The 24050-nt window shown below is 40.1% G+C and overlaps 1 protein-coding gene across 5 annotated transcripts in view; it reads right to left on the bottom strand.

Annotated features, from left to right (window-relative positions):
• Positions 1-24050, bottom strand: part of KLF7 (Kruppel like factor 7) — a 390342-nt gene that overhangs the window by 264419 nt on the left and 101873 nt on the right. For all 5 annotated transcript variants that reach the window (XM_032479987.1, XM_032479985.1, XM_032479988.1 and 2 more), the window contains one exon: positions 2574-2635. Coding sequence is in view for 2 of the 5 variants with exons in the window: in XM_032479981.1 (XP_032335872.1) it covers positions 2574-2635 (62 nt within the window). In the remaining 3 variants the exon portion in view is untranslated. The remainder of the gene's footprint in view (positions 1-2573; positions 2636-24050) is intronic.

Raw genomic sequence — 24050 nt, 5'->3', positions numbered from 1 at the left:
GGGGGTGCTCCTGGGATACAACAACTATGGAAGGAAGGGAAGGAAACAAAACTGGGCAGAGAGAGAAGTCGGGATGCAATGCAGTTTCAACAGACATCTCAGCCGACCCTCTGCGGAGTTCTGAAGATGACTGACCACTCAACACTGTTCCATATGGGTGAGAGGGCCAAGGAACCCTACCCTTCCATGAGTCAGTCATTGGATGCAGTTGCCCCAGGAAGAGGGCATGGCCTTATACCAGCCTGATCTCCCTACCCAGAACAACCTGGGGCTGACAACCCAGAAGGGGCTAGCAGCTTGGGGCATCAGACCTCAGGAAAGAGAGAAGATCTAAGCAGCACATGCCCACATCCACCATAGCAAGCAAACAAAAAAGGCCTTTTCCAGTTCATCTATTCATTCGGAAAACATTTGTTGCGTCATCTCAGTGGGCACGGCACTGATCTATGAGGACTGATTCGTGTTTCCAGCACGCCTTCCCACATAGAGCACAAAGATCTTTATACTCATTGTGTCTCCCAAACTTTCTGTGAGGCAATACTGTATCAAGGACTCATCTGCCCATTTTACACACAGGAAAACTGATGGAGAAAAGTGATCAGCTAGAGTCTTTTCCAGGAAAGCCCTCCAGTATTTGAAAGAAAAAAGGCATCCTGAGATGATAGCAAACCTTGCCTACAAATGTGGACAATCCACTGACTTGGGGTTACAGATGGACAGGAAAAGGAGAGATAGAACTAATGAGAAATTTCCTGAGCTCTGGATTCTTTCCTCCTCCCTGTCTTCTTTCTATCTTTGCAGATGCCGGAGGGCAAGATTTGGTCCATAAATTATACTCTGATCCCATTTTCTAAATTTCATTAAAAATATTTTTTTCTCTTTTATCTGAAAATTCCTTTTTCAACTCTCATAAAGACACTCCTGGGTCAGTCTTATTACCCAATAAGTAACCTGCTACTGTTCACACTGACGATAATCAAGCCTGCGCCACTATGCTAACAATACACCAAAGTGTGCCACAGACCACCAGCACTCACCCTCTTGTGTCATTGCACTTAATTAATAAGTGGAACAAAGATTGCAGAAAAGGAAGAGATTTGATTATGCAGCATTGTAATGGCACTCTAGTCTCCTGCAAAGGCTGAGTGGGGTCTGCCCCCTTAAAATCTCCATTTGCTCCACCATTGCACCATGGAAATGTCAGCACAGCTCCCCCCACTGCCCCCTCCCCGAGGTGACCTTTAGCTGCATCTCTCAGTAATACTAACCCATTAGTCATGCCTGGGTCAGTGATGTGTCAATAACAGAATAATTATTGAAGAAAGCCTTAAGAGGAAGGACAGCAGCCTCGATTCAGAATTAGCTCGACCCAAACCGGCACCACGGCTTGTTGAATAAATGAATGGATGTCGAATAAATGGTCCCTTTACATCTGGAGACCTAAAGACTGTTGATTCCATTAATCCAGGAGGTTATTTGTAGCTGCTAAATACCTTTTTAGACCAATAAGTGGCATGGCTTTTACTCCTGCTGACTACAACCCACCCTTTCTAGTAGAACAAATTTACTGTATTCAATGGTTGTGGCATTTTGAAAGGAAGTCAGTCAGCAGGGCTGTCGGGAGCGCCTACGCCTTTTGTAGGGGCAATGGATGCAGAGAACCTCTCCCCACACATGGGAGAGACAATCTTGAGATCTGAAATTAGAGATGCTTCCAAACTGTATGCTAGACCTCTTGTAGAAACCACACAGTGCGGCGTGGATAAAATAAATGAGGGACAACGAGAGAGGCAGTGTGGCTTAAGTGCCAAGGGGGAGCACAAAGGACAGAGGCACACCCAGGGAGAACGCCCTGCAAGGACTGGAGTTACGCTGCCACAAGCCAAGGAACTACCAGAAGCTGGGAGAACGGCCTGGAACAGATCCTTTCTTGGCTCCCTCAGAGAGAGTACGGCCTTGCCGACACCCTGATCTTGGACTTCTAGCCTCCAGAACTGTGAGACAATAGGTTTCTGTTATTTAGTTTATCGTACTTTGTCACAGCAGCGCTAACAAACCAATGCACTGGGGTAATAACCTGCAGCCAGCAGGCCCCGTATGGAAGTCTGTCCTTGTCATTCACTTGTGTCATCTTGGGCAAGTTATTTAAGTTTCTTACCCCTCTACTTCCTACAGAAGCGAGACAGTAATACATGGCCTACCTACCTCACGAATCTAGTGTGGGAGTCAAAACCTCACGTACGTGAAAGCACTTTCCAAACTCTAACAGAGCATTATGTACATTGTATATGACATAAAAGGATCTAATATGACATTCTGTATGGTGGCACTTCCCATCCCTAAGGTATGTACAAATTAGTGTCTCCAAGATTCTATAAAGAGAGCTCCAAAAGTGTTGAGAAAATAAACAAATATATGAAAAACTCCCTCTCGCTAGCCTAGACAGGCAGGATGGATCTGAGTAGGGAATGGGAAGCCTGTTGAGGTGAAAAGGAGAAGCCAGATCTAGAGTTACTTCTTCCTAATATTAGAGCCCAAATGAAAATGACAGCTGAGCAAGGGAAATAACATACCAAATAGGCACCAGCAAGGACCAGCTGCCCAAGATCCATCCATCCCACAGGAGCAAAGAGGCCTAGGGAAAGAGAGAGAGCTGGGGTTAAGGAATATAATGTACAACACTCAATGGCAGCTTCTAGAATGTGACAGTCTTCATTAGAAGCCATATATAATATTTTTTATGATTTTTTTAATAAGCAGATATTTCTTCTATATTCAGTTGCAACCAGAAAAAAATCCTATGGTCCTTCAGTTCCAACTATTACATGAAGCTGAATTTTTTTAAAAGTCCAAGAAACAAAATGACAATCCATTGACAGTATGTGCATGCCTTGATATGATATGATGAAATTGGCACTTTACCTCTGTGGTCTTCCTCCAGGTACTACAACCCTGGTCTAATCATAGGAAAAACAGGAGACAAATAGAAGGATATCCTACAAAATACCTCCCCAGTACCCCTCAAAATTGGCAAGGTCGTCAAAAACAAGGAAAGCCTGAGAAACTGCCACAGCCAAAAGGAGTCTAAGGAAACATGACAGCTAAATGTCACGTGGTACCCTGGATGGGATCCTGGAACAGAAAAAGGACATTAGGGAAAAACTAAGGAAATCTGAAGAAACTAGGGGCTTTAGTTAATAATAATATATCAATATTGGTTCATTAATCATAACAAATGTACTATACTAATGTTAAGATGTTAATAATAGGGGAAACTGGGTACAGGTATATGGGAACTCTGTACCATTGTCTCAGTTTTCCTGTAGAGCTGAAACTAGTCTAAAAAATAAAGTTCATTAAAAAATTTTAAAGGCAATCCAAGTATTGCTTTCATCTTTTGAAGAATATTAGAAGAAATCATATTTGTCGTATAAAAACACTTCTTTAAAATCCCCTTTTCTCTTTTCTTCAGATATTACACAACCTAAAATTTCTCCAGGGCTTCTTGCTCTCTCAAATCTCTACACACACATATGTGCATATGTGTGCACACACACATACGCTCTGCCTGAAAGCCAGAAACCATGGCTTTTTGTCTCTCATCTTTCCTTGCTGATACAATGCTATCTCCACTGTCACCATTCCCCACCTGCTGGCCCTTCCTGAATGTGTCACCACCAAGACTTCTGTCCAGCCAACTAGTCACAGCCCCTCTGGAAACCTGGATGACACAGTAGTTTCATGTACCTGTTCTTCCTTTGCTGCTTGTGGAAAAAAAAAAAAAAAAAAGGCATAAAGCATTCCCTGGAATGTGTAGTTCTTCTCCAGGTCTGTCAGATTCTCTTGTAAGCAATTCTAGTGGAGGATGTGTAACAAATAAAATTTTCTACCTCAATATGTGATAAATATTTTAAAATACAAAAAGTAAACATGTCACTAATTTCATTCTCCTACTACCTAGATATATGAACTAGTGTTGAGTTTTTAAAAATTGGCGATACCAGAAGACTATATACAAAACTGGTACTATTTCATAAAGCTCAAAAATAAGCAGAGCTAAATATTGTTTAGACATACTGAATAGGTGATAAAACTAATTTTTTATATTTTATCATATATATATATGTATATATATATATATATATATATATATATATATATATATATATATATATATATTCTTTGGTATTTATAAAATAAAAAGATGTATTTTTAAAAGATAATTAGAACCCTAATGATTTACTATATCAGTCAGATTCCTCCAGGCAAGGAAACCAAGCTTAGCTTATTTATGCAGAAAAAGAACTTATTAATAAGATATTGGGTGGCTCACAGAATAGCCCTGGGAAGACACTGCTAAACACAGACACTACAGCTTACATCTCCAAGCCACCAACACAGGACACTGATAAGAGCACTAAAACCTCACCACACTGCCCTTCAAAACTGGATAGGGGGACAGCTGCTGCCACCAGGTCCCCTTGTGACTCCTGCTTCTTCTCATCTTCTAGCTCTAGTTTCCAACTCTGGGTGGGGAATTCTGATTGGTGGAGCCCAGGTCATGTGCCTGTGCCCTATCTGCAAGGGAGGCTGGAAAAGTGCTTGGCTTTTATGTAGGAGGCAGTCTAAGCCTCCCTAAGACTCATAAAGTAGTGAATCTTCCACACAGAGATAGTGACTTTAGATACTAGATGTCAAAACAGTTGACAAATGTCCATCTCATCTTTTCCATATCAACATATATTCTTCTTCCCATGCATCTGCTTTTTTAAAATACGGTGGCTTAACACAATGTAACTATCCCTCATATAATCAATGAACTATCACCTTATGCGCAAAGTGTGGAGACCACCCAAAGACCCAAAGTTTCATCAGGCCCTGCACCCAGTTTCAAGTGCAAGATCGCTGAGTGTTCATTCTTACACTAGTCCCATCATGATCTTCTCCTGATATTCTGCACCCTCTAAACCAAAGTATTAAGCTAATTCCTATGAATTGACCCTATAAACATAACAGAGGAAACAGAAAAGAAGGAAGAAGGAAGGAGGAAGAAAATTAAAGTGTAAAAATACATGTTTAACTCAATCAAAAAGAGTCAATAGGTGGTATTTACAGATACCTACCCAATTCCCTACCCATTCTAAGGTCCCTCTTCACCCGAACCTCAGTTAGGGATTCTTGACCTCACTGAGTGATCCAGAGCTTCACTCCTGAGAGACCTGAGTCTTTGGTGGTCCTATCTGTACAGGATGATTGAGTCTTCCATTAACTTTTGCCTCTGGGTGTCCACCCTCCTCCCCGTCTCTCTCCCTCTGTAGCAGTGATCCCATTTTCCTTTTAGCGTCAAGATCAGTCAATCCAGTAACACTATATCCCCTCTCTGGCCTTTTCACTCAGTGGCATGAAGCTGTAACTGGAGTCTCCAGCGTGGTGGTGTTTTCACAAGTATATTATGTGTCCAGGGCTGCTGTAACAAATTACCTTGAACTTGGTGGATTAAAACAGCAGACACTTATTCTCACACAATTCCACAGACTGTGGAAATCTTTTCTAGAGATGTGTAAAGTCAAGATATCAGCAGAACCATGCTCTCTTCAAAGGTTCCTTGGCCCGTCCAGCCTCTGGTGGTTCCAGGTATTGCCTGGCTCACAGCAGCATAACTCCAGTCTCTGCTCCTGTTTTCATATGGCCTTCTCCCTGGTGTGCCTCCATGTCTCAAATCTCTTCTTCTTTCTTATAAGGACACAAGTCATTGGATTTATGGCCTACCATCTAAATCTGAGATGATCTCATCTTAAGAGTCTTAACTGAAATACAACTGCAAAGACACTATGTCCAAATAAGATCATATTCATAGTTACTGGAAGTCAAGATTTGGACATATTTTTGAGGGGGACACAACTCATTACAAAGAGCATCAACACAGACACACAAATTCTCTAACTCTGGGCTCATTCTGAGACTTCTAACTATATTTCTGTTCCCCAAACCTCTAAGTCAACAATCTTTCATTCTTCTTGCCAAGTCCCTACCCAACCTGCAAACCATTATACCTGCCCATGAATCAGGGTATATCCTTATCTCAGGCTCCCTCCATTCAGACAAAGTGGGAAATGAGATGTAATGAACTGAAGGGAATGTCTACAAGCCAGATCCTCACCCCAAAATGGAGGAGGACCATGAAAGAAGCTGCACGGAACTTGCTGCAGCTCCAAATAGACAGGACCACTGATATTCCACAAGTGATGCTATTCAAGATGCCCTAAGCCAGTCAGCGATTATTAGAGATTAATATTTGTAGATCGTTCAGATTTGGAACAACTACGCACTAAAGTGATTAGTTTGTTGGAGACACAGGGCTAACATACACCCCACTCTATGCAGTGGGACTTCCCCTGAACATATAAGTATTTTCACTATTCTGAAAAGAAGCCCACCCTCTGGCCTTGAGTGGCTGAGGGCTAGGTTTCCGGAAAGGTGGTTTTCAGCTTCCAAATACAACCCATTTTCTATTACATTGTATTGCCTCCCACAATATCCCCTAGACAAGGGTAAATTCGGCCTACCCCCAATGATGGGCCATATTCAAGTATCACATAGTCATGTGCTGAGAAAATATTTAACTGTACTTTTCAGGTCAGCATTTTTCTCCTCATCCTCACAGATTATTGGAATTTTAGAAAAATGAGACCAAGAATAGAAGAGACCTTTTTGTTCCATTACTTCTGAATCAAGAAGACCTTACTATCCTCCTCCTTCGTATTTCTTTTCTCTTTACTAAGAAATTTGTCACTCATGCTGTTTCTCTGACAATCAATTCATTGATCTTCACTATTCCACTCCAGGAATATTTGAAATGCAAATAAGGTCACAGGTCTCTTTTCCACTTAAAAAGGGTCATTCAGAAACAGTAAAACAGTGCAGTTCTATAAATCTCCCATCTTTCTAGTATGTGTGCATACCACTCTTTATTCTTCCTTAATTTTTCTCTTTGTCAAAGCAGAAAAATAAACTGTTAGCAAAAGCATACATTAGTTAATCTTCCACAACACAGGAAATCACTATACTGGAAGAATCTTTATTCATTTGACTGAAACCCTTCAATTTCTCAGACACTAAACATCAGCAGACTTAGCAAAGCTCTTTGTATCTATCATCTACTCATGCATCATTCATGTAGAAGGTGACCTGGGTCCCATTAGTTGACTAGCTGATCTGAATCTTTCGGGTTACTCAGATAAGTCATTTCTAGTAGTCCTCCTTTTAAAATTAATGGAATAGAACAGAATACATGCTACTTAAAAGAATACCCTGCTGGGAATTTCTCACTAAAGTGGGGCTAATTCTTTTCTGTATTTCCCCTTTCTTTCCCACCCTTATTTCTGCTTTCATTCCAAAGGGCTATATTTCTGAATTTATTTCAGATCCCGGAGTACAGAAGATCAATGTCAAGGCCCCAGCTGGGACTGAACACACATGAATTTGAATCAGTACCCGCCCTCTGGTACAAAGCCTCCTTCTCTCAAAGTGCTGTCTTTCTGCCCAAGGCCTTTGGTTAAGCCCCATGAGAACAATGACCCAGTCACTCCTTGGAAGTCCTGTTGATCAGAGCCTAACAGATAGTCAAGGTTTTCCCTATAACACCCTACAGATAGGAGTAATTGCTCATTTCCTTATTTGCCATGCAATTATGACTAGCCGCAAGTGTGGTCATGGTTAAAAAAAAATGTCTTGGGAGAGTTAAATAAATGGTCATTGTTCTGTTTAGAAGTCCTTCTGTGTACCCCATAAATTGCAGCCAGAGTTCAAATTCTGAAGCTTAACAAAGTCCCTAGTGGTTAGCCGCTGCCTACTTTCTACCATCATCTCCCACCCCTTCCACATGCGTATTTCACTTCCACCATCCTAAGCTGCTTGGTGTCTCCCGTGTTTCTGCATTGGTGATGGCTGGGATGCCCTCAGCCCCTCCATCATCTAATAACTCTTACTTATCCTCCAGTATCAGTTGAAGCTTATCCCCCAGGAATCCTCTGACACCCCCACTCTGATCTAGGTATCTCTGCTCTTTGCTCTCAGTTGCCTTTTGCCTACCTCCAAAATAGTACTTACAACACTGTCATGTAGTAAATGCTCATTCACTTACCTGTCTGCCATACTAGTTCAGAGCTTCTTCTTTTCTAGTCAAGAAAAGCATAACTTTTTGCCAACCAAGTCTGTGTTCAAGAAATGGCTGTTGGGACTGCCTGGTATTTAAAATGAGAATGGCCACCCTGACCAAGAATTGATGTTGTATTAATTAATATCCTCAATACCAGAATTTTTTAATTAACTAGGTGATTTATCATATGGTGCAGGCCTAAGAATAATTCACATTATTCAATTAAATTATTTATATGTAAAAGTTATTGTAGTTTAAAATTTTTTAATTGTTTTAATTTTCTTACATGCATTCTTTAAGTCACAACTGAAGTTCTGAAAAACTGCTTTTAGCTGCTGCCTTACAATCTGATCATCTCAACCAGTAGCAAAACAACACCGTACTGAGGAATTATTTCAGTGCTCTGTGTTTCATGCTGTAACATCTTCCTCATGTCTCCAGACACAATAGTTTTTGCTTTGTTTCAGCCCCCTCTATAATCATAAACTTTTCTACCTCTTCACTGGGTTCCTGTGTAATTTCTTTATTAGTCAAAACCCAGTTGCAAGTGTCAGAAAATACAGGTCAAACCATCTTAAACAGGACAAACTGAAAAAGAGGTGGGGGTGATTTTCCTGGGACATATAACTGAGCAATTTAGGGCATGCAGCTCCATTCAGGGGTTGAATAGATGATGTCAGGAATCAGCCTCTTTTCCTCTTTGTTGATTTTATTCTCATCAGGCTATGTAACAAGAAGAAGGGATGGTCTCATCCACAGCTCTAAACTTACATTGCCCTTTCTGCTAGCAAGTTTCATAATAAACTATCAGGTTCCAGAGAGTTGAAGCAAAAGTCACAAGGGGAATCTCATTGGTCCGGCTTGAGTCACATGCCCATCCCTAAACCAACTGCTGCAGCCAATGAGATGCATTAGTCTGCTTGGCTAGGCTGGGTCAAGTGCCAAGCCCTGGACTGAAAGTAGGTCAGCCCCATTCAAAGAAGAGGGATGAGATTCCTCATAAGACAGAGGAATCCTATTACTAGAAAAAGGGAGAAAAGAAAAGTATGCTGGAAAGACCAGAACTAGTGACAGATCCTATGTCTCCCCTCCTCCCAGTATTCTGAAAAACAAAAAGGAAAGGCATTCCTTAGTATTCTCTAAACATTTCTGCTGAAAAGCCACTCATCACAAGGGTAGAGTGTATCAGTCAAGATTCTACTAAAGACATAGAACCAATGAGATACATGCAGATTTTATATATGTGTGTGCATTTACACACGTATAAATACATACATATCCAGTGTCTGGTGAAGGCCCACTGCTTGTGATGTAGATGGCTATCTTCTTGCTGGGTCCTCACATGGCAGACAGCAGAAAAAGCAAGCTCTCGGGTATCTCATCTTATAAAGATACTAATCCCACTCATGAAGGCTCTACACTCATAACCTAATTACTTGCCAATAGCCTCACCTCCTAGTACCATCACACAAGGGTTAGGATTTCAACATGTGAATTTTGGGGGGGCACAACATTCAGTGCAAAATAGGATCACATTCTCTTTGATCTCCCCTCACTCAGTTCTTCTCTCTCCAACACAGCCAAGTGCCTAGTACCATGCACATAATAAATACTTAATAAATATATGTGAAACAGATACATGAGCAAACCGCACTTTAAGTATCTCACTTGCCCCACCAAATATGAATGATTACTACTTTTCTATTTGTGCAGCTTCTACCACATTGAGTAAAATATTACATAAAAAATATTTTGAATAATGCAAAGCATCCAACAATCTATAAAATAAATTTTCCATTAATAATAAAGATTTTATAGCAATTCATATGTTCAGTCTTACAATTAGAATTCCCAAATGCAATGAAGTTTGTAATTTTAATTAACTTACAAGCTTTTTGTATGGCACTGTGCTAGGTGCTTCTGAATGTTTTTATCAGGAGACTAGCATTAAGAGAAGGGAAGACTAATTCAGTCATGGTAGTATGCAGGATAGATTGTAGAGTGAAATGCTTTAAGGCCAACAGATTTTAGGATTATTGTAATAATCCAAGGCTGAAGGAGGATAGTGACAGTGAAACTGGAAAGGGAGGATGGATTTTAAAAGACACGGCAAGGGAAAAGTAGAGGCGATTCAGGTTAATCAGTTGCTATGGGAGAAAATTCCATAGGCTTGTGGTGAGAGAATGATGATGCCTTAACAAGTCTGGAGATGGAGCTGCAGTGGGAGGTATTTTGATGAATTAGTTTTACACTCATTAAGTTTGAAGTTCCAGAAACATTCAAGTCGACAATGTCTATTAGGCAGTTGATAATGTAGTAATGAGACTCAGAAGTCTACTAGAGATTCAGAATAGGCACTGCAGCATGATGGGCACCAGCAAAATCCAGTTTCCTTCAAATCCTGGCCTATGTGCCTATGTGTCTGAGTGACTAGACAGGTCATCTCCAGAGCATTTCCCAAGCAGAAGGTTCCTTCAGCCTGGGTTCTTCTGACTTTTACTTGAGTGACCTTCTACATCCATAACCTGGAATAGGTAAAAATCAAGGAGAGAGCAGATACTGTCTTCAAAGCAACTATGCCTCTTCAGCTACCACTGTTGTCATCTCCTGGTCACTAGGAGGTGGACCTTCCTCAGCAAGTCTCCATCAGCGCACTTACACCAGTCATACACAGTCTCTGCCATCTGTGTTCTAGCTTGACGGGGGCCACTAAGTTGGCTCAGCATATAATATGGTTCATGAATCGTGTTCACATTTAGGAAATAAAGATTTCCTGCTTAGGCCTGCTCTCTGCCCTGAAGAACTATGCGTCTGTTAGGAAGACATAAAAACAAGTAGGTATGGACAGTATGTGGAGTAAAGGATGAAGGGATTTGACCTGCGTCTAGGGTTCAGGGAAAGCATATTTAAAAAGAGGGGCCTAATATATCCAGAGGAAACTCTAATTTGAAAAGACACATGTACCCCAGGGTTCATAGTAGCACTACATACAATAGCCAAGACATGGAAACAGCCTAAATGTCCATCAACAGATGACTGGATAAAGAAGATGTGGTATATTTATACAATGGAGTACTACTCAGCCATAGAACAGAATAAAATAATGCCATTTGCAGCAACGTGGATGGACCTGGAGATCATCATTCTAAGTGAAGTAAGCCAGAAAGAGAAAGAAAAATACCATATGATATCACTCATATGTGGAATCTAAAAAAAAAAAAAGTACACAAATGAACTTACTTATAAAACAGAATCAGACTCACACAGAAAATAAGCTTATGCTTACCAGTGGATATAGATGGTGGGAAGGGATAAACTGGGAGTTCAAGATTTGCAGATACTAACTACTATATATAATAGATAAACAACAAGTTTCCTCTGTATAGCATAGGGAACTATATTTGCAGTATATCTTGCGGTAACCTATAATGAAAAAGAATATGAAAACTAAGATATGTATGTATATGTGTGACTGAAACATTGTACACCAGAAATTGACACAACACTGTAAACTGACTACACTACAATAAAAATTTAAAAAATTTTTTTAAAAAGGAAAGAAATAAAAAAAAGAAAAAGAAAAAAGAAAAAGAGGTGCCTAGAAGGACACCTAGGAGACCAGCAGGTGGAGAAGGTGAGAAGCAGCAGGGCTTTTCAGGTGAGATTGTGTGCGAGGCACAGGAGCTATGAACCATGTGTTCCATTAAAGGAACCGAAAGAGACTCAGTTGGAGGTTGACTGGTTGCTTGGTACATAGGATATGAGGTAGCAAGTGGCTGGAGGTGAGGCTTAAGAACAAAGACCAGAAAATGGTAGATCTTGTTTGGTAAGGTTTTTGAATTGCAGAGCATCAACCATGTATAGTCGAGGCCCATCACGAGTAACTCTCATATCAAGTTATAAACCTGGAGCACTAAAGATTATTTCCAATCACTAAAGGTTTTTGTGAACCTTCTGGCCACAAGTCACTGGCCCAGACTCAGCCCTTGGAATAGGGGTAGGGGTCACTGAATTTTTTGTTCATCTAACCTGCTTTTCCTTCCCAATCAAGATCTCATTAGTCTTCATTCTATCTATCTTAAACCATTTTGATTCCTATCATGTATTAGGATTGTTTGATTGCAAGTAATAGAAACCAGTTTGAACTAATTGAAACCAAAACTTGAGTTTGTGGCCAGTTAGAGCTGTCGAAGTATTCATTTGAATTGGGTAAATCCTCTAAGGAGTTTCCACAAAAGATCATAAATCCTACCATAACAGTCACTTAGGCAACTAATTCAAAGAGACCCCCCAGACTTTCTCCACACAGGTCTTTTACTGGCCTCCCCCTGGTTCTGGGGAATGTCCTGAGTTGTACCTCCCATACCATATCAGTCACCACACCCAGCATTCTTTCTTGGGTCTTCAACCTGTTTTCACCACCTAACTCTGATCCTTAGCCTAGGTCTTTGAGTCCCCACTCTACTTTTCACTCACCTTCTCTAGCATAGAAGTCCCATCCTCCCACCATGGGTCCACCCAACCCAGGTGATCTGTATCTTTCACCCTAGGTAATAGGTTAGGACGTGATAGAAAACCTCATTTAAATGTTTTTTCTATTCATTTTTCCATCATCACCACCACTCTCAAATAATCTGATAAATCTCAAGTTAACAAAGATTTGTTTACAACAGACTACTGGCAGTCCTCGCCTTGCACGACACCACGCTAACTCAATTGTGTGCACATCAGAGCCATGTCCTCTCTTCTGTGCAATTCCATGGTAACAATCTCTGTTATCACTGAACCATGGAAAACAATAACATGTGCCGATGTGCACACGTTTCAGTTAACGTGTTATCATGCAAAGTGAGGTCTGCCTGTATTCTACTTAGATTAATGGACTAATGGACAAAAGATTATCCCAAATAGTCATGTATCCAACACCCCAAGAGTTCCCCTATTCTATTCTGCTTCCTCCTCAAATCTTAGAGCCTTTTCAGCACCAGAAATTAGAGTTGGGTAGGTGGCAGGGCTGGGAAGTATCTCAGGCTACCTTTCTTGTTCATTTATCCCGTCAATTTTCATTGTTACTTTTTTATTGTTATCAAGTTTATGGGAGCAAAAGACAGCATCATAGTAAGGCATAATTAGGATAATAAACGGGAGCTGTGGTTTGTTTTTGGACTGATTCCAGTTGGGTAGCACACATAATCACCTCTAGCTGACTGCTTGATGATTATGACTTTGACAAAGTGGCATTATTTGCTGCTAATGGATGAGATGATGATTTATTACTAATTACTCTCTTTTTCTACAATTTTTATATTATGTTAAATGAAGGATTACAGTCAGGGTAATAAATATTCACTAGGAAAAAAAAAAAGTCTAGCAGCAGAGTTCATGAAACTAGACCCTGAATAGAGAAGCCATTTTAATTACTCAGGACCAGCCGTTAGAGAAAACTGTGGACTAGACAGCATATCATTAACCTCTCTCCCACCTCTCCTGTGAGCTTCTCTTTCCTTCCTTCAGGAGTCCTCACCCCACTCCAGGTTCTTTAAATCACTCCATCCACCTACCTTAGTTTCACTCTTCCTCTGTCCTGGTAAGACCTTAGTGAAAACTCCGGCGAAAGAGCTTACGTTGTAACATAACACCTACCCTGGGTCACTTTGGACTTCAAGGGTCTTTTAAAAAAAGAAAAAGAAGAAAGCAAAAAGCTTTCTAAATGTAAAGAACTAACAGTAGGATTACAGTACAGAAATGATATTGTCTAGAGAAAAAGACAGAGGGGGAAAATAAACATAATTAAATGTACATGAGGGGTGCTAATTTTTATGAACAGTAGTGAGACCACCACTGGGGCAAGATGGGGATTACATCAAACAGTTAAAAATGTCCTTCTTGGAAGAGGAACAGATGCAGACCAGGGTGGTCCTACCTGGAGGGGACTTGATGAGCTAATGTTGCAATGCAGAAGAATGTATGAACACAGACAGTGCCCATTAATCAAAATCTTGTGTACAGCGTTAGGATTCACAATCAGAGATGACGCAAAGTTGAGCAAGTGAATAGAATGAAAGCCCCTTGAGGACAGGAACCACCTCTTTACCCATCTTTAATTCTCACAATGCCTATAGCACAGTGTCCAGTGCACAGAGAACACTGAAAACGTGTGGTGACTGATTTCTGGTGACTGACTAAAGCAGTGAGGAGCACTATTCTCTGCATGAAGATTAACTAATAAGTAACATGTTTAAAGTGTGCAGACCACATTTGTAAAAGATGCTATATTTTTATTATTGGGAAATGCAATATTACCAATTTAAGCATTATTCTTTTATTTTCCTTTCACTAGCGGTTTTAATTACAAGCTAAAACTCCATATACTTTATAATTAGCACACAGCAATATCTGATTTTAATGTTGTACCTGTGATCAAATTTTATTGTTGAGTAAGTTGCTTTTGAAATTGGTTTATGTTATTTTTCCTCGATTGAATTTGTAGACCTCTGATTGCAAAATGTGGTTTCTTACAGCATTTTTAATATTATATGCTTTGTTTGAATTCTGCTTTCAGATTTTGAACATATGAATTACCTTCATAAGTAATATAATTAAATGAATGTAATAATGTTTTGAATTTTATAGAATGTTTATGTGTCATCACTGAGCTGTCAGTAGAAGGGACCACTTACCCCTACCCCAACCCTTAAGAACCACTAGATAAGCATACATTCCAACAGTAGACACAACACTGGACTCTGACCAATGCTACATGGTCAGTAGATCTGAAGAAGGAATGTGTGACCTAGGTCCTGAAGGATGAATGGGAGTTCATCAAGTAGAGAAGAGAGGGCAAGATATCCTAGATAGAGAAAACTACTTTTTAAGGCAGAAAGGCTTACAGAAGACCAAGTGTTTGGGCAATGATGGAAAGGTCACTATACCAAGAATGTAGAGTGTATGCGGGTGGAGAGGAAGAAACACTGGCTAGTAAGGTTGCTTGGAGATAAACTGTGCTCAGTATTTGTATGGACAGATTCCAACCTCTGGGCAACTGGAGGCTTGGACACTGTATTTGTCAGGTTCTCCAGAGAAATAGAACACTTACAATACTTAAAGAGATTTATTATGAGGAATTGATTCACACTACAGAAGCTGAGCAGTCCCACTGTCTGCCATTGTAAGCTAGAGTCCTAGGGAAGCCAATACTATAATTCAAGTCCAAGTCCAGAGGCCTGAGAACTGGAGCTGACTGTTAAATCCCAATTCCAGGGCAAGAGAAGACAAGTTTCCCAGCTCAGCATTCAGGTAGAGACAGGGAATTTTCCCCTTCTTTCACCTTTTCTTCTATTCAGACCCTCAATGGATTGGACAAAGCTCATCCACACTGCAGGGAGCAGGAGATACTCTGCTTTACTCAGTCCATCAATTCAAATGCCAATCTCATCCAGAAACACCCTCACAGACACACCTAGAATAATGTTCAACCAAATATCTGGATAACCAACCCATGGCCCAGTCATGTGGACACATAAAATCAACCATCCCAGAGACTTAAGAAGGAAAGTAATATGATTATATCTGTACTTTAGAAAAGTAATGCTGACTCAATGTAGAAGACAGATTTGAAAGAGAAAGTGGCTGAAAAGACCAGTTGGAAGTCATCCTAGTGTTAAAGTCAGAGATGAAATGTCCAGAAAGGAGTGGATGGCCTCCAGCAATAATTCAGTGGTAGAATCAACATCAATCATAACTTACTGTGATCAAGAGAAAAAAAGGTGACTCCAACATTTCCAGTGTGACCTACGTGTGTATGAAAAATTTTGTGTAAAATTGTTCCATATTTTTTGAACAACTGCCCCACCAAAGGCTTTGTCTTCTAAAGAACTTTGTGCTAAGTTGAGTAAAGAAATATTTGTGTATGACAAAGGAAGAAAAACTAGCATTCTTTGAGCACCTACTAAGTGCTGGCTTTAGACTACCAGCCATATTTAATCCTTACAAAAACCCATTGAGACGGACATTGTTATTCTCTTTTTACAGACTGAGGCACAGAGAAACATTAATAACCTACACAAAGTCACACAGTTGGCAAATGGCAAACCCAAAGTATTCAAACTCAGGTTTTGGGGCTTTGGAATAAATTTTTTTTCACTCACTTATGTTGCCTTGCTAAAGTAAAGTACATCTTCATAAAACTTTACATATGTGTGAGCAATTTCATCAAAGAGAATTCAAAAGGGGTTTGAATTTCTACTCTGGAAGTAATAGGGAAAAGGAATTAAACAGTCCTTCCAAAATTCTGAGTACACCCAAAACTCAAAAGCCTCAGTTATTAGCAGCTTTGAAACTGGCTAGTGGAGCAGCCATTAGAATTGTTTTGTGTTGGTTCATTTGTATTTCCCAGTGCTATTATTATTAGCAATAAGAATTACAAGTAAAATGTACCACCTATAATGCATATTCACATTTAGTCAGAAAAGGATTACTTAAAAAACTCCAAGAGACGTAAGTACAGTTTTTAAAAACTTGCAAAAATAGATTTCTAACAAACAGGATCTAGATTTGTTTGTTGGATTAACATATTCCACCAGATTCTTCCAGGATAGTATAATGAGGATTTAATACAACAGAGATGGTTGATTGTATTGGTTGAATGATTGATTAGCACAACTGGATCCTAGTGATTGAAAATGTGGAGTGATGCCAGCCTTCCCATATCAACTTTTCTTTATGGATTTTGAACCCTCAGGACTAAAATATTCTATCCATTCATTCAATAAATACATATTGAGTGACTTACATGCACCAGGCAAGTTGTGTTTCCTGGAAATATATACAGCAGTAAGCAAGATACTCAGGCATGGAGTTTACAGTACACAGAGTAAAGGTGGGGAGTGGGGCAAAAGGAATGAGAGTGGGGAGAAAAATGGACAATAACTAAGTAATCAAAGATAATTCCAGATAGTTGATTCATGCTGTGAACTAAACCCGGCGAGGCAGTAGAGGACTACACTGGGTAGTCAGGACAAGGGCTCCTGAGGGATGGTATTTAAATGGAGACTTGAGAGTTAAAGAGAGCTACCCAGGAAAAGGTCTGAGGATAAAACTTTCCAGGCAGAAGGGAGAGAATACAAAAGTCATAAAGCAGGATGAGCTTAAGATGAGAAGAGGAAGAAGGCCAGTGTGGCTGGAACATAGCCAGGGGAAAGTTTATGAGAGGGGGCTAGAGAAGTGTGTGGGGCAATTTGTGAGCAGTGTAATGTGGTCGTATTAGTGCCACAGCAGCTAAGAAGTGGTGTGCCTTCTCCACCCGCTCTCCCTCGTTGGCCAGCTGGATGCAGAACATTCTGAGGCAGCTAGCAAATGACAGGACCACAGGATGACCTGAGTTCCTGAATCACCAGTGGAGGAAACCGGCTCAAAACCAGGATCACCTGCATGAACTGTTACATGAACCAGAGATAAATTTTCCTGTGTGAAACCACTGATATTTTGAGTTTTATTTATCACTGCCGCAGCTAGTATTGCTTTAATTTATATACCATGATAAGGAACTTGGATTTTATTCTAACTGCAAACAAATACCACTGGAAGGTTTTAGGGAAAAGATGGAAGTGACTTGCTTTATGCGTTTAAAGACCACTGTGGCTGCTTAATCTGGGCAAAACTTAAAAGAATTGGTGGTAACAGCACAGGTGGAGGGGAATGGACAAATCTGTATTTCTCTTTGGAGTTGAGTCAAGGATTTTTGAGTTGATTGGATGTCACATTGAGGAAAAGAAGAGTAAAGGAGACTCCTGGCTTGTGACTTGGTGTCACATCCTCTGGTAGGAAAGTCTGAGGAACACTTTTGCAGGAGATATGCTGAGTTTTGTTTTGGCTGTGTTATTGTACCCATTGTCCAAATGAGAAAACGAAATATAGTTAGTAGTATTTAGAAGTCGTACAAAGTAAATAAATAACTTGTTTATTTATAGTATACAGTTTAAAGGAGACTCTTAGTAACTTGTTTTACAACCAGCAAAGGGAAAATACTAGTCCTAGATTAAGTGTTTCATTAAAGTCATTGATTATTAAACTTTCCATTATTGAAAATATAGCAAAATTAAGTGATAAAATTAAAGGCTACATGAATTATATGGTGAATGATGAAATTCTGTCTAACAACACTATTGACAATGCAAATGTTGACTCAGATATTTTTTTAAAAAGCAGGGTTTTTTTTAAGCTGGTCTTTTTCAATTTACACCAATCCAACTATATATTATCCAAGTGTTGTAAACTATTAGAGATCTGAAGGACTTTAAAAATTACCCAGGAAGATCTCAATTTAAACGTAACTTAGTCCTGTAAAAATGCCTTGTCCAATGTCATGAAACTAAGCAGTTTACCTGACTTGAAACTCATTACTCCAAATCCAATTCTCAGCAGTAAGACATCTCGAAACCATGTCAGAAACTAGACTCTCTAAAGCCAAGAATCACAGACAATACATTTTAGTTATTTAGTAGGTTTTCTCAACCAAACAATAATTCAGTGAAAATAATTGACTGTTCAACTGGAAAAGGAGTCAAATAATATCCAATTCAAACATCATTCAACAAGTTTACACTCTAATTTTTATCTAATTCCTGTTTCTTTAATCATATACATTGAATCTGGTAATAATAGTGTGACATTAGACTATGAAAGCAAACATCTAAGCTTTCAAAGTGCCTTGCTTCATCTATAAGAACCCTATAGAAGAATCTGGAATAAACACTAAAAGAATGTGCACTCATACTGTACTTTTCATTAGGGAAACATAAAACCTTTAGTGTCACAAACTGTTTTTTGTATCATGACATGGTGTTAATTAGAATTTCATCTGATGAACAAGGAATTACACAACTCCTATGCCAAAGACTTAGGACTAGCTCAGAAGTGGTCCTGGAAGCGATAGCCCATCACCCATAACCTGGCAGCAAAAAGAGAGAGAGACAGAGAGAGAAAAGATTCGTTAAAGAAATTCATGGGAGTGGATTTTCCATTGCCTTTTCCATGGAGAAGAGAATGTGAGGGGCGGGGGTGTGCTCTGCCTCCACTCCCCCCATGCAAAACACCCAGCCAGCTGGAAGGGGCTTCAACACAACTACTTGCATACAGAAATACCAGCACCTTAGTCTGTGACTGACTGATCACAGAGAATGGAGCTAGAAAGCGTTTTTGAGAGAATGTGTACTATCCTCCAAGACAGCAGCTCTCCCTGGAGAATAAACAAACAGAGAAGACGCCAGAATGAGCAAGGGCATTTCTACCCGCCCCAGCGGGATAAAGACACTCTAGACCTTGGGACTGCCATGAGGGGAGCCCAGCTGGCCCCATCTTGAAAGGGTTCTGCCTGTGGGGCACTGGGACCCCAAAGAAAGAAAGCTCGATGGGTATACAGCCTGAGCACAGACCTGAGAGGGCATCACAAGAGATCAGCCAGAGAATAGATTCTCTGTGCAGAACAAAGTTCCCACGAAACATACTCCTGAGGGAAACCCAGCACTGGGACTTGTGCTGCAGAGAGAACACTGGCACCATTTATACCAGTACCAGCCAAGTTCAAGACTGTCACCATCTACCTCTCCTCCCTTCTCAACAGCCCAGCTCTGAGGAGTGTGGAAGCAGCAGCCTTCTGAGTGGAGATTTGGAGTCAGAGAGCAAAGTGGAGAACCAGAGGGAGGCCAGGACGTGCCTCACAGCCCATTTACCACACTGAGGGTTCCTGTCTTCTCTGAGCCTTGGGCAGGGAGGTGATGGCAGGAGGACACAGGAGTGTTAGAAGAAGGAGCCTCAATTAGATGAGAGATTGAAGTTGCTATTTCATACTTGAAAGTGAGCCTATTTATTAACACTTTGACTGAAAAAGCTATGAGATCTGTCTAAGTTGTCACCCACGAGGCAGAGAAGAGAAAACTGACCAAGTATAATCAAGGGCAGTTGAGAAAGAAAAATAAATGTTGTTTCTTGGTTAAACTCTACCAAGTTAAGCACATTTAATAAACCAGTCAGCATGGTAACAACAAAAAACTACAAACAAGATGTTGAGATAAACACAAGGAATATACCCAGTCACAGCCCATACTCCTAAGATTCCTTTCTAGTCGAGTCCAGTTTCAATCTATTTGCAACCAGGTGAGATTAGCTTACAAGAGCCTGCGAATGGCCTTTAAGCAACTTAAATATTAATTACAAAAAATAAATTTGAGGGATGCCTTTCAGGGAAAGAAAACTAATGCAAATGAAGCTAAGACCAGAAAACGGATGTTACTGGGGAAGCATTTTTATTAGCCATCTTTCATGTGGTAAGTGGTATTTAGAGACATAAGAAGAATTAGAAGGTATGGCTCCTATTCTTGGAACCAGCTGGATAAACTAAATCCATGCTTAAAACAAAAGAAAACACTAGAGAAGAAAATAACAGAGCAAAGTACGTATAATCAAGTGCTGTAATAAGAGCAAGAGGATATAGTCCTGTACAGAAACGTACACGCATGAAGGTGGAAGCATGGTGAAGAGGATCTGTAGAAACAGACCATCCAGAAAGACGGGGGGTATTGAAAATGCTTTCCTGATCCAGGTTACAAAGCTCGGATAGAGATGATCCCCGGCAGTCAGTGCAGATTTCCGCTCTACCGGCATCTGTTGGCAATCTCATTATGGAAAAAATGAGCACCTAAGAAATTGTTAAGTAGCCTTGCTGAGGTTTTTATCACAGGGAAGGGTACCATGGGAAAATGGTTAACAGGATTTTTTTTTCTGATCAGAAAACGAAAGTCAGTTGGTAATCTAAACCTATCAGGATGCTTCTTGACAGGGGAAGGAAAGTGGTGATGGTATGATAGTATTTTGGACTTAACACCTAAGGAAATGAATGGACATAGACTGGACTTTAAGAAAATAAATGTACCTAAAGCTACATTAATGAAATCATGAAGACTGACATGCAACACAATTAAAGAAACTCTGGAAAATTTAGTTAGCAAGAGGATTTCTTTGAATTCAAGTTTGACGAGGACGAAAAGCCCTTTTTCTGTGTAAAACTCCAGCAGGCTCTTTGCTTGCCACAAGGATGCATGGCCTTAGATTTAGGTCTACCTGTGAGGCATTACTAGGTCTGGGTTTCTCTTTGAACCACCCTTGTGATACCAGAAAGACATTTCAATCTGCGTAGGTGGCTCGGTGTTATAAATGCCTCACCTTTAGGGAGAAGCCTTTGTGCCTTATTCTCAGACAGTCTGTCATTGCATAGTAACCCTGCTACCTGCTTGTTGCAACTTGGATTTGCTGTCCACAGGCCACATTCCGAGAAGTTCTCCCATTCTTTGGGTATCACAAAGCATTTGAAAGAGAGGAAGAGAACACTGGACATTAAGCAAGGCTGTTCATGTTAGATTTTTTGTCAGCTAGCGCACATTAGTTATGCTGACCCAGATATTCTGATTTCAACTGTTTTCCACATTCACTAGAAAATCCTAATATCAGCAAGCATGTGGCCTGGCAAGCTGGGAGGATTAACCTGAGGTCCCGTCAGGATTCTTCATCATTTTAACATGGTTCAGCTGTAGTTAGCAAGCATGTAGTATTCTCCCACTTTGAGTGCCATACTTGTTGGTACTTCCACTTATAACAGATGGCAGTGATACCTGCGCATAGGGGAAGGCCATCTCTGTCTTGATTTTTTTTATCTGGAAGTTTTCAGTTAGAAAAGACAATATTCCTTTGCACATAAAAGGGCAGCACTGAGATCTAAAACACAGCTCTGGGTCTGATTATTTTCTGAAGAAAATAACATCGTACTCCAGTAAAATGAGTTAATCTGTCCCTTTACCGCAAGATGTAAACTGTAGATTATAATGGACCACTGAACAGTTCAAACCAAAATTATAACTTCTGATTAAGTAGTGTGGCCTAGCCTGCTGAGTCACCAGTGTGGAAACTCACCCCTGAAGAATGTGGAGCCCAAGATGACATGGGTAGCCACTGTTTGGGGAAACATGATTTTTTTTTTGGTCTTTTCATTTAACTCTTTAGTAACTAACCTCATCCTCCAAATTCTGCAGCAAAAGCCCAATAAAGGTGATCAAGGAGGTGTGACTAGAGTCAGGAAATAACAGTAAGTTATGGAGAGCAATAGGCAGTATTCACTGATTCATTCCACCAGTGTCACAGATTCATTCCACCGGTGTCAGCGGGCAAGCACTGTGCCAGGCACTGGAAAGAGCAGTGAATTACACCTGTGAGACTGTTGCATCTGATTGTCTGCAGGACTAATGTGCACCATCCCAACTTTGGAAAGATGTCTGTATTCCCTGTATAATCTCCAGCATTAACTTTGAGTGACCTTAGATGTTATGAAAACTAGTAAATGAATCACTTAGAATGTTTTTGTTGGGAAGTAATAGAAAACCTAATTCAAACTGGCATTAACAGTAAAGTTAATTTATTGGCTCACATAACTGAAAAGCCTAGAAATTATATAGACTTTGGGGATAATTTGATTAGGGCTCTGGCTCCAAATTTTGCTATTCTTTTGGCTCATCCTTCCTCCAAGTATCAGCTTTATTTTCAAGCTAACTTCCCTCCTGGTGACTGTGATAGTTAATTTTATGTGTCAACTAAACTGGCCATGGGGTGCCCAGATTAAACATTATTCCTGCGTGTGTTGTGAGGATGTTTTGGATGAGATTAGCACTTGAATTGGTGAGCTCAGTAAAGGAGCTTGCCGTCCCCAGTGGAGGTGGGCATCATCTTGTTTGATGAGGGCCTGAGTAGAAAAAAAGGGGAAGGAGAAATTTGCCTCTTTTTTTCCTGCCTCACTAGGTGAACTGGGACATTTCGTCTCAACTTCTCCTGGCCTCAGACTGGGATTTACACCCATCGGCTCCCCTGTGTCTCAGGTCTTCGGACTCAGACTGAGTTACACCACTGGCTTTCCTAAATCTCCAACTTGCAGATGGCATACTGTGAGAATTCTTAGGCTCCATGAGCCAATTCCTCATAATAACGATCTCTCTCTATAGGTAGTTAGATAAGTAGATAGATAGATAGATAGATAGATAGATAGATAGATAGATAGATATAAACAGACATAGATATATGTAGATAGATATATATTTGTGTGTGTGGTACATATGGATATTATATATTAATATATTAAATATTAATATAAAATCTCCATGGAGTTGTGTTGAGCTGACCCTTGAACAATGCAGGGGTTAGGGGCACCAACCCCAAAACAGTCAAGAATCCATGTGTAATTTTACAGTTGGCCCTCTGTATATGTAGTTCTGCATTCATGAATTCAACCAACCATAAATCATGTAGTAGTGTAGTATTTATTGAAAAAAATCTGCAAACTACTATGTATAAAATAAATGATACAAGGATATAATGTACAAAACAGGAAGCATAGCCAATATTTTTAATAACTTTAAATGGAGTATAATCTATAAAACATCAAATCGCTATGTTGCATACCTAAAACTAATATAATGTAGCAAATCAACTATACTTCAATGAAAAGGAAAAAGATTAAAAATCCACATATAAGTGGGTTCATGCAGTTCAAACCTGTGTTGTTCAAGGGTCAGCTGTATATATATATCCTATTGGTCTTGTTTCTCTAGCAGAGAACCCTCACTAGAACAGTGACAAAGTGGAAGATATAATTGAGATTCACATCCAGAAAAGACAGAGAGCTTCCCAAGCAATGCCTGAAAGTCATAGGCCATCCTATGCATCAATCACAGTAAATAAAAGGCTGATTGATTTATACCAATGAGAGTCCATTCCTGAATCTGGCAGCAGAGGTAACCCCAGCCAACTGCACAGCTGCTCTTCCAATGGTGGAATAAATGCCAAAAGACAACCT

Source organism: Camelus ferus, chromosome 5 (assembly GCF_009834535.1).
Source record: "Camelus ferus isolate YT-003-E chromosome 5, BCGSAC_Cfer_1.0, whole genome shotgun sequence".
Classification (NCBI taxonomy): domain Eukaryota; kingdom Metazoa; phylum Chordata; class Mammalia; order Artiodactyla; family Camelidae; genus Camelus; species Camelus ferus.
The sequence above is the reverse complement of the archived record's forward strand: the minus strand, read 5'-3'. Positions and strand labels throughout refer to the sequence as shown.